Here is a 14,298-nt window from a genome sequence, read left to right on the forward strand (position 1 = left end):
TCAGGGTACGTCATGCTCATCTATCATGCACCATCCTCACATTTCCCCTGTAGCTCATCCAAAGACAACTCTATGATGTCCATCATCAAACTATGCCTTAGTCAACTCTCTTTCTGTTGCCCATTGCCCACTGGGAGAACTCTCTCTTCATGTGTGGAATTTTAGGCATTCCTAACATCCTTCAATAATTTTGTCCGCACGCAGTTGTCAAGCTTTTAAAATCCAAGGTGGGTACAAGCTACTTTACTCTTCCCAATCTGTCTAGAATCTGTCTTCAAGGCACAATTCAGGAGTGAAACGGAATACTCTCCACTTGCCTGGATAACTGTAACTCCAACAACACTCAAGAAGCTTCACATCATTCAGGACAAAGTAGCCTGCTTGATTGGCACCACGTCCACCATCTTCAACATTCATTCTCTGCACCAAAAACACACAGAGGCAGCAGCGTGTATCATTTACAAAACATACTGCAGCAACTCTGAAAGGCTCCTCCAACAGTGCCTTCTAAACCTACAAACTCTACCACATTGAAAGACATCGGAAGCAAATACATGGGAATGTCACCACTTGCAGGTTTCCCGCCAAGCCGTACACCATCCTGACTTGGAAATATATCATCATTCCTTCACTATTGCTGTGTCAAAATCCCGGGACTCACTCCCTAACAGCACTGTGAGTGTATCTACACCACATGGACTGCAGTGGTTCAAGAAAAGGGAAATTAGGGATGATCAATATAAATACTGGCCTAGCCAATGAAATAATTTTTTGAAAGATGCTTTACCTTGATTTTTCAAACAAAATGGGCCATTTTCTTGGAAAGTTATTTTACTATAAGCATACCTCATAATTTAGGCATCCTTTAAAAGTTATTGCTCCATTTGTACTGTTGATGTGAAAATGACTTGGATCTATGGAAGGTTTCTGAGAAATGAGCAAATATGAAATCTGCGAATTGTCATTGTTTGGTTCATCGGCATCCGTGGCATTAACTCGGAAAATTTCTTTACCTAAAAAAGGGCACAATACGTTTAGTAAAACAAATACTGGTATAATACTTAGTCACAATAGTCATCAATAACATAGCTGTTCTGTTACCTTGGGCAGAATTTTTCCATCCCACCCTCCACAGGAGTCGTAGCAGGCGGGGGATGGATCATTGAACTCAGTCAGGATTTTCTGGTTTTGGAGCTAATGCCAATACCAAATTTAAAACCTAGGATATTTTCACAAAATATATCTGAGTTTCTGGCCTGAGTCTTAACACTGGATACTTGCAGAATGTCCTTCTAGACTGTCCCCTAATTAGACTGCCGTGTGGCATCTTACATCATAGAATGGGTAATACTAACCTGCCGTCCCACAATAACCATTGCATTGCCAAACACCTTTGGATGTAGATCCTGCCCTTTGAGTATCACCAGAACATCTTGTAATTTATTTTGATATCTACACGTTCTACATCACATGCCCAAAAAAACCTCAATGTAACAGATTCACATTTCTTTATGCAAGTACTAATTCATAGAATCATAGAGCCCCTACAGTGCAGCAGGAGGCCATTTGGCCCATCAATCCTGCACCAACTACAATCCCACCCAGGCCCTATTTCTGTAGCCTCACTTCCTTACACTGCTAATCCATCTGACACTAAGGGTTAATTTAGCATAGCCAATGAACCCAGCCTGCACATCTTTAGGCTGCAGAGGAAACCGGAGCACCCAGAGGAAATCCATGCAGACACGGGGAGAACGGGCAAACTCCATGTGCACAGTCACCCAAAACTAGAATTGAACCTGGGTCCCTGGCTCTATGAGGCAACAGTGTGAACCATTGTGCCACCCCCATGGGCAATTGTTCTGGTGTCTTGGAAATTTCCACTTGGCATCAATCTCTGTTGTATATGAATGAGATATGATGCACAAGGGAAAATTCTGATCTCAATCATCAGAAGATATATTTGTACAAAGTAGGCCTTTTAATCTACCTGATCACTTCCCTCCAGAATTAGCAAACCCATTGGCCTGAATTTTTTCTTTGGGGATGCGCCCGAAGTCAACATGGATGAAAATAAATCCAAAATTTGCTCCAACCTGAGATCCCGTAGTTAAAGCAATATTATGCTGGGTGGCCAATTAAGACCTGCCCAGCATGTAACAAGTCTGCTAGTCAGGCACACACTGCATGGGGCTGAGAATGCGTCAGGTGTCAGGTCCAGTGAGGACCCAGTGCGGTGGATATAAAACCTGAGGAGGAAGTTGCTTGAAGGCTAGGGGAGGCTGAAGTTGCTATATGAAATAAGAATCATAACCAGCAATGGCATCAACCCAATTCTGTGTACAGTTCTGGCCACCAAAGGAAAGGAAAGACACGATTGCTCTGGAGAAAATGCAGAAGAGATTTACAAGAATGTTGCCAGGGCTTGAAAGTTGCAGCAATGAGGGGAGAACTGGAAACGCTAGGGTTGCTTTTCTCAGAACAGAGGAGGTTAAGGGGTGATCTAATTGAGATGGACAAAATTATGAAGGGCCTGAACAAGGTATACAGGAACGATTTGTTTCCCTTAGCTGAGGGCTCAATTATTGGGGTTATAGATTAATGGTGATTGGTAGAAGGTTTAGAGAGGACATGAGGAAAATCTTTTTCACCCAGAGTGTGGTGAGAATCTAGAACTCACTGCCTAAGTTGGTGGCTGGGGCTAAAACATTCAACTCATTTAAAAGGTACCTGGATCTGCACTTGAAGCGCTGGCACCTGCAAAGCTACAGACCACCTGCTGGAAAAATCAGCGGCTGCTTTCATTTTTCTCTTCTTTGGCAGCACAATGGGCTAAATTACCTCTACCTTCACCATAACTTTTCTATGGTTTTCTGGTTCCCCAGGAAGTCATGAAAGGCAGAAGAGCAAGTTGATTGGGTTAAGCGCCCCCTGTTCCACAAATGAATGCCTGGCTGTCCTAATGCAAGAAGCCAGTGCCGGGTGCCACATTCTCATACCCAGGGATGGTAAGACAAGGCTGCCACTCCCTGGTGCCATAAAAGATCTTCCGCTGTCAACAAGGGTAAGTGGCATGGACCTGTGTTGAGAGCTGTATTTGGGTGCCCATTCCCTGTGTGCCGATCTGAGTATATATGTAAACTGTGATTGAAGTCTGCCCTGCCAAGAGCAAGAGTTCGCAGTGCATTGAAGTGGGGGGCAGTGTGCCACAGTGAAATGGCCCACTTAATTCCTGTGTGGGGAGAGGGGGCATCTGTGATAGACATCAAGGTAGATAAAAATGTAGAAACATAGAATCTAGGAGCAGGAGTAGGCCACCTGACCCTTTTAGCCTGCTTTGCCGTTCAATATGATCATGTCTGATCCTTGATCTCAACGCCATATTCCCACTTTCTCCCAATACCCCTCAATGTCATTAATATCTAAAAAAAATTATCTATCACTTTCTTGAATACATTCAGTGACTTAAACTCCACAGCCCTCTGTAGTAGAGAATTCCACAGGTTCACTCCCAGATGCATGTACCATGGGTATGGGGAAATTCATTAGCCCCTCTAATTAGTAAGCAAGCTCTCCCAGCCAGAGTAATAATTGACACTCCAATGCAGATGGCAGTTTCTCTCCATTGGCTCAGCAGGTCACCTAGCATGTATAGTGATGATGAAGGTTGGATTCACTGATATTGTGCCTTCCTTCTGCAGATAAGCCAATCGCACCAGCCACAGCTGACCCTAAGGATCCCCTGCTAGGGTCGCAGGACGACATCGCTCCTGCACTGATATCATGCTGCCTCGCAGAACCAGCACCACTGCGGATACTCACATGCTGGTGGGGATTAGGTTGTCACCCTCACGGGTAGTGCAGAGGGCACATCACATTCATGAGAAGGTGACAGAGGAAGATGATGAATTGGAGGACTGCTGGAGACCAGAACTGCATTGCATCCGAGGCAGATGATGAGTCTCTGGAGACCTCCATCAGGCTGCAGTTGCTATGTATGCAGCAGGATGCATGGTGGGATGTGGCGGAGACCCCTGGGGCTTTGCGTGCCATGGTCTCCTTCATTGAGGATTCCATGCGGTACATCAGAGTGTGTTGACCCTGAGCACCGGATTTACATCTCCACCAATAAGAGAGTGGCGACTCTCAGGGAGAGGCTACTTCAGGAGTTCCAGGGGTCGCACTCAGACCTGCAAACCAGCACTCCGGCTGTGACTTCTGGGGCTGAATGCCCGTCGTCAGCTGCAGCCAACTCAGGCTCCCACGGCCAGAGCACAGTGAAATCAGCAGGCTGCTTCCAATGGCGTTGCCAGCGAAGGTGGAAAAGGGCTCTAAGCTGCAGCACCCGCAGAAATAAGTTCACAGTCTTAAACATTTATACCTTTGAAATCAATGTCAGTATTTCTAAAATAATATTTTGGGGGTTTTTTTTAGACCTGTGGCACTGTTTCTGGCAGTACAATAAGAGTTGATATCATTTAAAAGAGCTTAAAATCTAACTAATATTAGATTTCATGGCCAGTCATTGCCTTGGATTTGATCTGAACTCCTCAGGGTTGAATGATTGTTAGAAGCCACCGATCAAAAAGACAAGTGATCAGAGAAGTCCTAGATCGATTTGCCCCATGATAGCTGGGTTCAGAGATTCAGCACTTCCTGAGTTCCCCTACCTACCAGTAGGAGTTAACTTTGACATGGGAACAATAGAGGACATTAAAGAAAACAAGTTGCTGGAAGAGCCTACCATTGATGACTTTGTGTATCTTGCCTTAGGTTAATCCAGTTATGAGCCTGGACAGTGGGATGAATTTTGATGGTTAGGGCGAAGATTGAGTTAAGTTGGATACCCACCACATCCTGACAATCCTGTAAGAGGCAAGGTGAATGTGATAGAGGCTACCTGCCCAGCAACAACTGCTAGCCAATTAGGCCCATTATTGGGCCAACTGGGAGAGATGTCACAGCTGCTGTGATTGTAAAGTTGGCAGCTGGATGCACATTGAGGAGTCTGTCGTTGGACTGGAGATGCCATAAGACATAAGAGCAGGATTAGGCCACTCAGCCCATTGAGTCTGCTCCACCATTCAATCATGGTTGATATTTTTCTCATCCCCATTCTCCTGCCTTTTCCCCATAACCCTTGGTCCCCTTATTAATCAAGAACCTATCTATCTCTGTCTTAATGACCTGGCCTCCACAGCCTTCTGCGGCAAAGAATTCAACAAATTCACCACACTCTGGCTGAAGAAATTCCTCCTCATCTCTGTTTTAGAGGATTGTCCCTTTAGCCTGAGTTTGTGCTCTCCTGGTGGCAGGCCAGGGGGCCATTGACGCATCCTCTCTATTAAGGGGAGGCGATGGCCTCGTGGTATTATCGCTTGACTATTAATCCAGAAAGTCAGCTCATATTCTGGAGACCCATGTTTGAATCCCGCCATGGCAGATGGCAGAAATTGAATTCATTAAATAATATCTTGAATTAAGAATCTAATGATGACCATAAAACTGTTGTTGATTGTCAGAAAAACACATCTGGTTCAACAGCGTCCTTTGGGGAAGGAGATCTCCAATCCTTATCTGGTCTGGCCTGCATGTGACTCCAACCATAGCACTATTGTTGACTCTCAACTGCTCTCTGAAATGGCCTGGTAAGCCACTCAGTTGTTCAAGATGGCAGCTCACCATTATCTTCTCAACTAGGGTTGGACAACAAATGCTGACCAGCCATATCCCACAAATCAATAAAAAAAACTCAACACATGCCTGCTGGAAATATAATGGCTACCACAGCGCCTGCAAGTCAACCTGTGGAGTGGTTCCCCATGACAATGATGGCCTGACAGTTGTGGCCAGGGGAAATTATAACATTTTACAACCTTGCTGAGGGCACTACCAATTTGAGGTGCTCCCATGGGCACTAGCTGCCCAGCTCAGCAACTTGCCCACCTCACAGTGATGTCATTGGCTGGACATCACTGCAATGCATCCCATTTCTGTGATCCCTCCCATCATGCTTAATTGGATGGGATTAATCTTAATTGGTCACTTCTGGAAAGACTGCAAGTAATGCCCCAACACACTGACTTCCAGTTTTTGAAGCAGAATTGAAGTTGGCTTGTGGATCGCAACCCAACCGGTAAAAATCATCAAGCCATTAAAACATGTTGCTCTACCCTTAAAAAGTACAGATTGCTAAGAGCATTTCTCATTGTAATTTTAACGAATTACATTATTGAAAGGATCAACTAATAACAGCAATTTACCTTCAGCAATATTTTCAGGTACATTTACTTCATATCTTGAAGCACTGAAGATTGGTGCATTGTCATTGATATCTTTCACATTAATAACATATTTCAATGTTTGATCTACTTCCTTTAAGGTTTCAGCACTCAAAGCATGAACATTCAACTGGATAAAAACATAAATTGAGATGAAGGAAAATTAAAATAAGATAAAAGCAAATTATTGCGGGTGCTGAAATCTGAAACAAAAACAGAAAATGCTGGAAAATCTCAGTTAGTCTGACAACTTCTGTGGAGCGAGGATAGAGCTAATGTTTTAAGACTGGATAACTCTCCATCAGAGCTAAAGACAACAGAGGGTGAGATGAGATTTATACTGTAGTATTGCAGAGGTCGGGGGAGGGGGGTGGACTGTGAAGGCAGGATAGAGAGCCAGCAGTTGTAGAGATTGGAGAAATCAACAAAGATGCCATAGACAAAAAAGACAAAGGGAACGTAAACCGTGGTGATCATGGATAAGAAGGGTGATAACAGCGGCACAGTAAGCATACCATTGATGACTTTGTGTATCTTGCCTTTGGTTAATCCGTTATGAGCCTGGGATGAATTTTGATGGTTAGGGCATTAAGTTGGATACCCACCATATCCTGACAATCCTGTCAGAGGTGAGGTGAACGTTATAGAGGCTACCTGCCCAGCAACAACTGCTAGTCAATTAGGCCCATTATTGAGCCAACTGGGAGAGATGTCACAGTTGCTGAGATCGTAAAGGTGGCAGCTGGATGCACATCGAGGAGTCTGTCATTTGACTGGAGGTGCCATAAGGAGGCTACCTCACTGAATATATTGAAGTCATGGGTAGATAGGTTTCTGATAGACAGGGGAATTAAGGATTATGGGGAGAAGGTGGGAAAGTGAAACTGATCCACTTCAGATCAGCCATGATCTTATTGAATGGCGGGGCAGGTTCGAAGGGCTGGATGGCCTACTCCTGCTCCTATTTCTTATGTTCTTATGTAAGATACCAGAATGTTTAAATGACAGAACAAAGGTGAACAGAGTGTCAAAGGAGACAACCTGAGATGTAAAACAGATGGCCCTAGTGGGGTGGAGGGGAGGGGATACAGTAATAAGAGGAGAAAGATGGGAAGCGAAATTTTAAAAGATTGAAAAATGAAAAAATGAAAACACATTTTGAAAACAAATTTCAAAAAACAAAGTAAATGAATGGAAATGGTGTGATAGTGGAGGAGAGAGATAATATTCTGAAGTTGTTTAACTCAATGTTAAGTCCGGAAGGCTGTAAAGATCTTATTTGGCAGATGAGGTGCTGCTCCTCTAGCTGCATTGGGCTTCACCGGACCATTGCAAGAGGTCAAGGACGGACATGTGTTCATGAGAACAGGATCGTGTGTTGAAACGGCAAGCATCAGGGATACTGCTTGTGGGCTGACCAGTCTGCATTTGGTCTCTCCAATATAGAGTAGACTGCATTGGGTGCAACAAATACAATAGACCAGATTGGAGAAGATGCATGTGAAGTACTGTTTCACCTGAAAAGAATGTATAGGCCCTGGGATGGTGAGCAGAAAGGAGGTAAAGGGGCAGGTGATGCACCTTCTGCGGTTACATGGGAAGGTGCTGTGGAAAGGAGGTGTAGACCAGAGTATCCATCCTGCAGAATGCTGACAGGGGGAGTGAAGGGAAGATGTGTTGATTGTGGCATCATGGTGGTGTTGGTGGAAATGGCAGAGGATGATCCTTTGAATGCGGAGGTTGGTGGGTTAAGAAGTGAGGACAAGGAGTACCCTCGCCTGGTTCTGTGATGGAGGGGAAGGGATGAGAGCAGTGGCCCAGAGGATGGGTCATACACAGTTGAGGGCCCTGTCAACCAGAGTGGGTGGAAATCCACGATTAAGGAAGAAGGGAGACAAGTCAGCAGCAACATTAACACTGCTATCAGCCCACTTCTTAGCCAAGATGACTATCATTTACATTCCTTTTGCATTTATATCTATGACATCTTTGATGATCTCTCCCATCTTAACCAACAGCTGGCTCTCTATTGAGCCCTCAAAGCTCCTGCCCCACCCCTTCTCACCATTACAGTATCAATTTCATTCCATCCTCTATTGCCTTCGGTTCTAACAACGAGTCATCAAGACTCAAAGCATTAGTTCTGTTCTCTCTCTACAGATGCTGCCAGAGCTGCTGAGATTTTCCAGCATTTTCTATTTTTGATTAAATAAGATACATTTGCTGAAATAACATTGAAAGATCTGTTTTGAATCAGCTCACTTATTGCTTCCTGTATCATAGCATTTTTGATTGAGTTTCTACCAAAAATGGATGAAACATTGGATAGGATGGTCTCCCCTATGAGTGTGCAGTCCTCCTTATGCAATTGTTCTGTACTGTGCACTGTACCCCAAAAATCCAGTAAGTCCAGGTGCAAGGATAGGTATTTCTGCTTCCAGACCTTTCCAGGAAATGATTAACTAACTTCTTTATACAGCTCCACAACCTACAAGCAAAGTAATAGTACTGAACAACTTTGCTATGGCCAATTTCAGGATACGTAATTTCATTACTGATTAAGTTCAGCACCAGCTACCTTACACACTTGTAACAGTGATCCTACAACAGTTCAGAAGGAGTTAACAAGGAAGCTCACTGCCATAAATGTTGACAAATGTTATAAATTATTTACTCCTGAGACACAAGGCTATCGGTCTAAGCTGTAGTTATGTACTTTAGCACTGAATCTAGGTTGACAGTGCAAGTCACAGAGAATGTTACAGAAGAATGTCTCTTGGGTCAGTTGGTAAGGATCCATCTGCCTGATTAGCTGGATTTAAAACATCCAGTCTGAACAAAGGCATTTCTCCTGCTATTCCAGCCAGCATCTGTCAAAAGCTTCAAACTAAAATAATTGCTTTGAAAATAGTGTGGGATCTTTTCTCATGAATTGACTGCCATGTTTACCTAGACAATGGTAGCCATGTCTGTGTCGATATGCATGATCTTGGGTTCATGTCATACTATCTGTAACCCTCACGACTTAACTGGGCTTGCAAAATTGCACCAACTGTCCTGGCTGGAGACAAAACACATCTCTTTAACATGAGCTTAACCCTCTCTCCAGTCACATTGTCTGTACCTTTAAGATTTGATTACCTGTAAAGACTCACATTCCAATCATTATTTTGTAAATTGAGTTTGTATCTTTATATGCCCTGTTTGTGAACAGAACTCCCACTCACCTGAGGAAGGGGCAGCGCTTCAAAAGCTTGTGGCTTGTGCTACCAAATAAATCTGTTGGACTTTAACCTAGTGTTATGAGACTTCTTACTGTGCTTACCTAGACAATGACAGTGATGACACTTCAAGTGTGTTGGCATTAAAACACTTGAGGATGTGGGAAATGCTATATAAATGTAAGTTACCATTAAATGTTGACTGTCGTATAATAAGAGGGTCACAGGAAAAAAAAGATATGTTCACTTGTGCTCATGAAGTTCCCCAACTGCTCAATTTACCAAAAAAAAGCACTCTAGCCTTCAGTGTCCAGCCACAGCAGGATAGGCAGTGGGCACCAGACTCTGAAGTACTGGTCTCGTAACACATCAAGGGTGCAAGTTTTTGATCTGAGTAAATGAAAAATTGAGGAGGATCTGCAATCAAGGAAGCAGAAAATGAGGTGGAACACTGGAACTAAATCAATGAGATAAAATAGCATATTCCCACATCCACTGTCTGAATAACGGGAGGAAGAAAATCTGTCACAATGAATGATACTAAAAATGTGTATATCTTTGTACATCATATAGATAAAATTTTATGTATATGTTTCTTTGTTTTTATACATGTTTAGTTATGTTGAGAGTTTACTGTTCATTTGTGGAGATGGTCATTGCAGAATCTTAACCCACTTTTTTTTTGCTTTTCTATTGCAGCAATGTTACAGTGCACATTTGGTGAACACAAAGAGATAAAAAAACATTGAACAGTACTTCAAATGTTGGTGTTTTTTCACGATCGACCTTGTGCGAAATCATTATTGACCCTGCAGTTCTGTTTATATAAAACAAGTTTGTCTCCACTCCATTGCCGCTCAGCTCGAACCTAAGCTTCTCCGTGACTGACTTATCATTGTTGATCTGCCAAGATAAAAATTAAAAGTCCCAAATCATTACAAATAAAATCCGATGCTTTGTTGTTAGATAATATAAAATGGTCACTCTGTCTAGTCTCAAAACTCAATAAATGAAAACTAGCTTGAACACAATAGCTGCCAGTTTATTAGGTACCAGGTTGTGTATTGTGTTATTACATATGTTGTATATTCAATATTATAATGGAAAGAGCAATAATACGCAACAGAGTTTGCATAGTCTGTACAGTGGCACAGTGGTTAGCACTGCTACCTCACAGCACCAGGAACCTGGGTTCAATTCCGATGCTCCGGTTTCCTCCCACGGTCTGGAAGACGTGCTGGTTAAGTACATTGGCCATGCTAAATTCTCCCAAACAGGTGCCAAGAGTATGACAGCTAGAGGATTTTTGCAGTAACTTCATTACAGTGTTAATGTAAGCCTACGCATGACAGTAATAAACATTAAACTTACTTTGAATTCAGTTCTCTTCCTGCACTCAGTATGCATTAAGGCCGACTTCTGTCTGTTTCCATAGTTAGTTATTCTGTGAACATGTCACTAATTTGTCACCAGGGTTATTTTAGCTTGAGAGGCACCACTCCGCATCAAGTGTTGCTAACCAGTAGTGTCTCTCACTCTTACCATCAGCCATTGGTATGTTTGGAATGATTTTGCAGGTTGACACTTAATCTGTTTGGTTGCATTATGAAGGCACCTTCCTTGGTCATCAAGCAGTTGAACCTAAACCGAGAGCTTCTGGCTCAGGAGCAAGGATGCTGCTCACTGCTCCACATGATCTCCTATATACAGAGTAAAAGTGAACAATCGTAGTGTTCGATACCAAGTTTGATTAAAGGGTAGTGTAAAGGAATAGGGGTAATTTTAGAAAATGGCCTAGTGCAAACAGGAGATTAACAAGTTTTATAGGATGCAACATAAAATTGGAATAGGTTCTAGTGGTAACAATGGTTATTAAATTTATATTAAATGGCTTCAAGAAAGTGATAGATATATTTCTGACTTAAAAACAGGTTAAAGGGATATGGGGAACAGATAGGGAGATGAATTTGAGACCAGGGAGAGACCAGCCATGATCTATTGAATGCAGAGCAGGCTTGAAGGGCTGAATTGCCTACACCTGCTCTCAGTTCCAACGTTCCTATGTTCCTATGGTGATATAGATTTTGGCTGAAGTAACAGTAAAGTTTGTTCAATCATATCTGAAAGACAGGATCCATAGGCATTTAGAGAGGCAAGGACTGACTAGGGACAGTCAGCATGGCTTTGTGAGTGGAGAATCATGCACTGAATCAGATGAGGGCAGTGCAGTCGATGTTGTCTACATAGACTTTAGCAAGGCCTTTGACAAGGTACCACATGGTAAGTTGTCGCATAAGGTTAAATCTCATGGGTCCAGGGTGAGGTAGCTAATTGGATACAAAATTGGCTAGATGACACAAGAACAGGATAGTTGGAGAGGGTTGTTTTTCAAATTGGAGGCCTGTGACCAGCGGTGTGCCTCAGTGATTGATGCTGGGTCAACCATTATTTGTCATTTATATTAATGATTTGGATGAGAATTTAGGAGGCATGGTTAGTAAGTTTGCAGTTGACACAAAGATTGGTGGCATAGTGGACAGTGAAGAAGGTAATATAGGATTACAATGGGATCTTGATCAATTGAGCCAGTGGACTGACAAATGACAAATGGAGTTTAATTTCGATAAATGCGAGCTGATGCATTTTGGTAGATCAAATCAGGGCAGGACTTACTCAGTTAATGGTAGAGCATTAGGGCGAGTTATAGAACAAAGAGATTTAGGGGTACAGGTTCATAGCTCCTTGAAAGAGGAGTCACAGGTGGACAGAGTGGTGAAGAAGGCATTCAGCATGGTTGGTTTCATTGGTCAGAACAATGAATACAGGAGTTGGGATGCCTTGTTGAAGTTGTGCAAGACATTGGTAAGGCCATACTTAGAATACTGTGTATAGTTCTGGTCATCCCATTATAAAAAGGATATTATTAAACTAGAAAGAGTGCAGAAAAGATTTATTAGGATACTATCGGGGCTTGATGGTTTGAGTTATAAGGAGAGGCTGGATAGACTGGGACTTTTTCCTGTGGAGCGTGGGAGGCATAGGGTTGACCTTATAGAGGTCTATAATATAATGAGAGGTATAGATAAGGTCGATAGTCAACATCTTTTCCCAAATGTAGGGGTGTCTAAAACTGGAAGGCATAGGTTTAAGGTGAGAGTGAAGAGATACAAAAGGGTCGAGAAGGGCAATTGTTTCACGCAGAGGGTGGTGAGTATTTGAAATGGGCTGCCAGAGGTAGTGGTAGAGGCGGGTATAATTTTGTCTTTTAAAAAGCATTTAGATAGTTACATGGGTAGGATGGTATAGAGGGATATGGTTCAAAAGCAGACAATTGGGACTAGCTTAAGATAAGGGGTAAAACCTTTCAGAACTGAGGTGAGGTAGAAATTTCTTTAGCCTGGGCGTGGAATTCACGACCTACAGCAAGTAGTTGAGGCCAAAACATTGCCTGATTTCAAGAAGAAATTAGATAGACCGCTTGGGGCTAAAGGGATCTAGGGATAAGGGGGGATGGGTGTTCAGGATATTGAATTCGATGACCAGCCATGATAAGAATGAATGGTGGAGCAGGCTTGAAGGACCGAATGGCCTACCTTTGCTTCGAATTTCTATATTTCCATGGCTCTATCAAATTGATACTGTCAGCAGCTGGAACAGGACACTATTCAAATTACCCAGCCCAATTCTAACTGCATGTAAGGAGGTGGGTTTTGAATTATTTAAATTCTTGACCTTCTTCTTATATCACTTTCCTAGCATTCTGTGATGTTGTTCAATGAAGAAGATAATCTTGAGTGTCAAACAGGGCCATCCCATTTAATGCCACCTCCAGTTCGTCAGCAGCCAGTTAAAGATTAGAATACTGCAATGCTTCATCTTTGAACTATAGATTTCTTTATCTGCCTCCACAGCTGTTGGACTTGACTAGCAATTTTTATTACCCAAATATCCTTTTTATGGTTGAAGTATAGATTAAAAATGCCAAAAAAAGTTATTAATGTAAAGGCTATCAGCGTGTTATCACCAAATTTATCTACTCAACTTAAAGTTGCCAGATTATTTTACATTTAATCACGTGAAAAGAGCTCTGTGGAAAACTGTGACTTACTCTTACAGCAAACTTAGGAAAAGGTCCTTCATCTTCTTCTGTGATACTGATAACACCTAGAACCCACATTCTCTTCTGGCGATGTAATATAACTTCCTCTGCTCCTGGCATGCCGAAGTTCTGAAATCAAGAAATTACTATTTAACTCTGCATTATTATTATCTGTCATCATTTTCTGTGAAACTGCTTAATAGGTTAGAACAGACCCAAGAAATGAAAACTGGAAAGCAAGCCTTTTGGATTCATAATAAATTCTTGCAGACTTGTGGATAAATTCTGGGATAGCTGCCCATATTATCAGGCCCTGGGACTTATTGTGTATTCTGAGCATAGACCAGTACAGCTATCTTCTGGAACTCTGGAAGCCTGTGTGCTACACTCATTAAATGTGTGCAAAGCTTACTGTAGCTTCTAGAAATATTTGGAAGTAGGGGAGGTCTTTGGGAGGGATAAAAATTACTCTATGTGGGCCTGATTTGTTCAGAGGGAGAAATTGATTGTTAATTTGTAGATCACAATCAGAAAACAATGGGCATTGTTAATAAGTACTTTGTACTGGCTTTTTCCACATTACAACAGTAAAGCACTTAAAAGTACTATAATGGCTGTAATGTGCTTTGGTGCATCCTGAAGCTGGGGAAGGCACAATCTAGATGTATGGTTCTCTTTATTTAACACTAAAAAGGAA

General features: G+C 42.4%; 1 protein-coding gene across 1 annotated transcript in view; it reads right to left on the reverse strand.

Annotated features, from left to right (window-relative positions):
* The window catches only part of LOC145354089 (cadherin-like protein 26), a 70,083-nt gene extending 56,359 nt beyond the window's left edge, over positions 1-13,724 (reverse strand). The window contains exons 1-4 of the mRNA XM_080205221.1: positions 13,611-13,724; positions 10,259-10,405; positions 6,264-6,411; positions 847-1,013 (exon numbers count right to left, since the gene is read on the reverse strand). Coding sequence (XP_080061347.1) covers positions 847-1,013; positions 6,264-6,411; positions 10,259-10,405; positions 13,611-13,721 — 573 coding nt within the window. The 5' untranslated portion in view covers positions 13,722-13,724. The remainder of the gene's footprint in view (positions 1-846; positions 1,014-6,263; positions 6,412-10,258; positions 10,406-13,610) is intronic.
* Positions 13,725-14,298: the final 574 nt, after the last annotated feature.

This window comes from Carcharhinus amblyrhynchos, chromosome 16 (genome assembly GCF_965287045.1).
Source record: "Carcharhinus amblyrhynchos chromosome 16, sCarAmb.v2.hapA, whole genome shotgun sequence".
Lineage (NCBI taxonomy): Eukaryota > Metazoa > Chordata > Chondrichthyes > Carcharhiniformes > Carcharhinidae > Carcharhinus > Carcharhinus amblyrhynchos.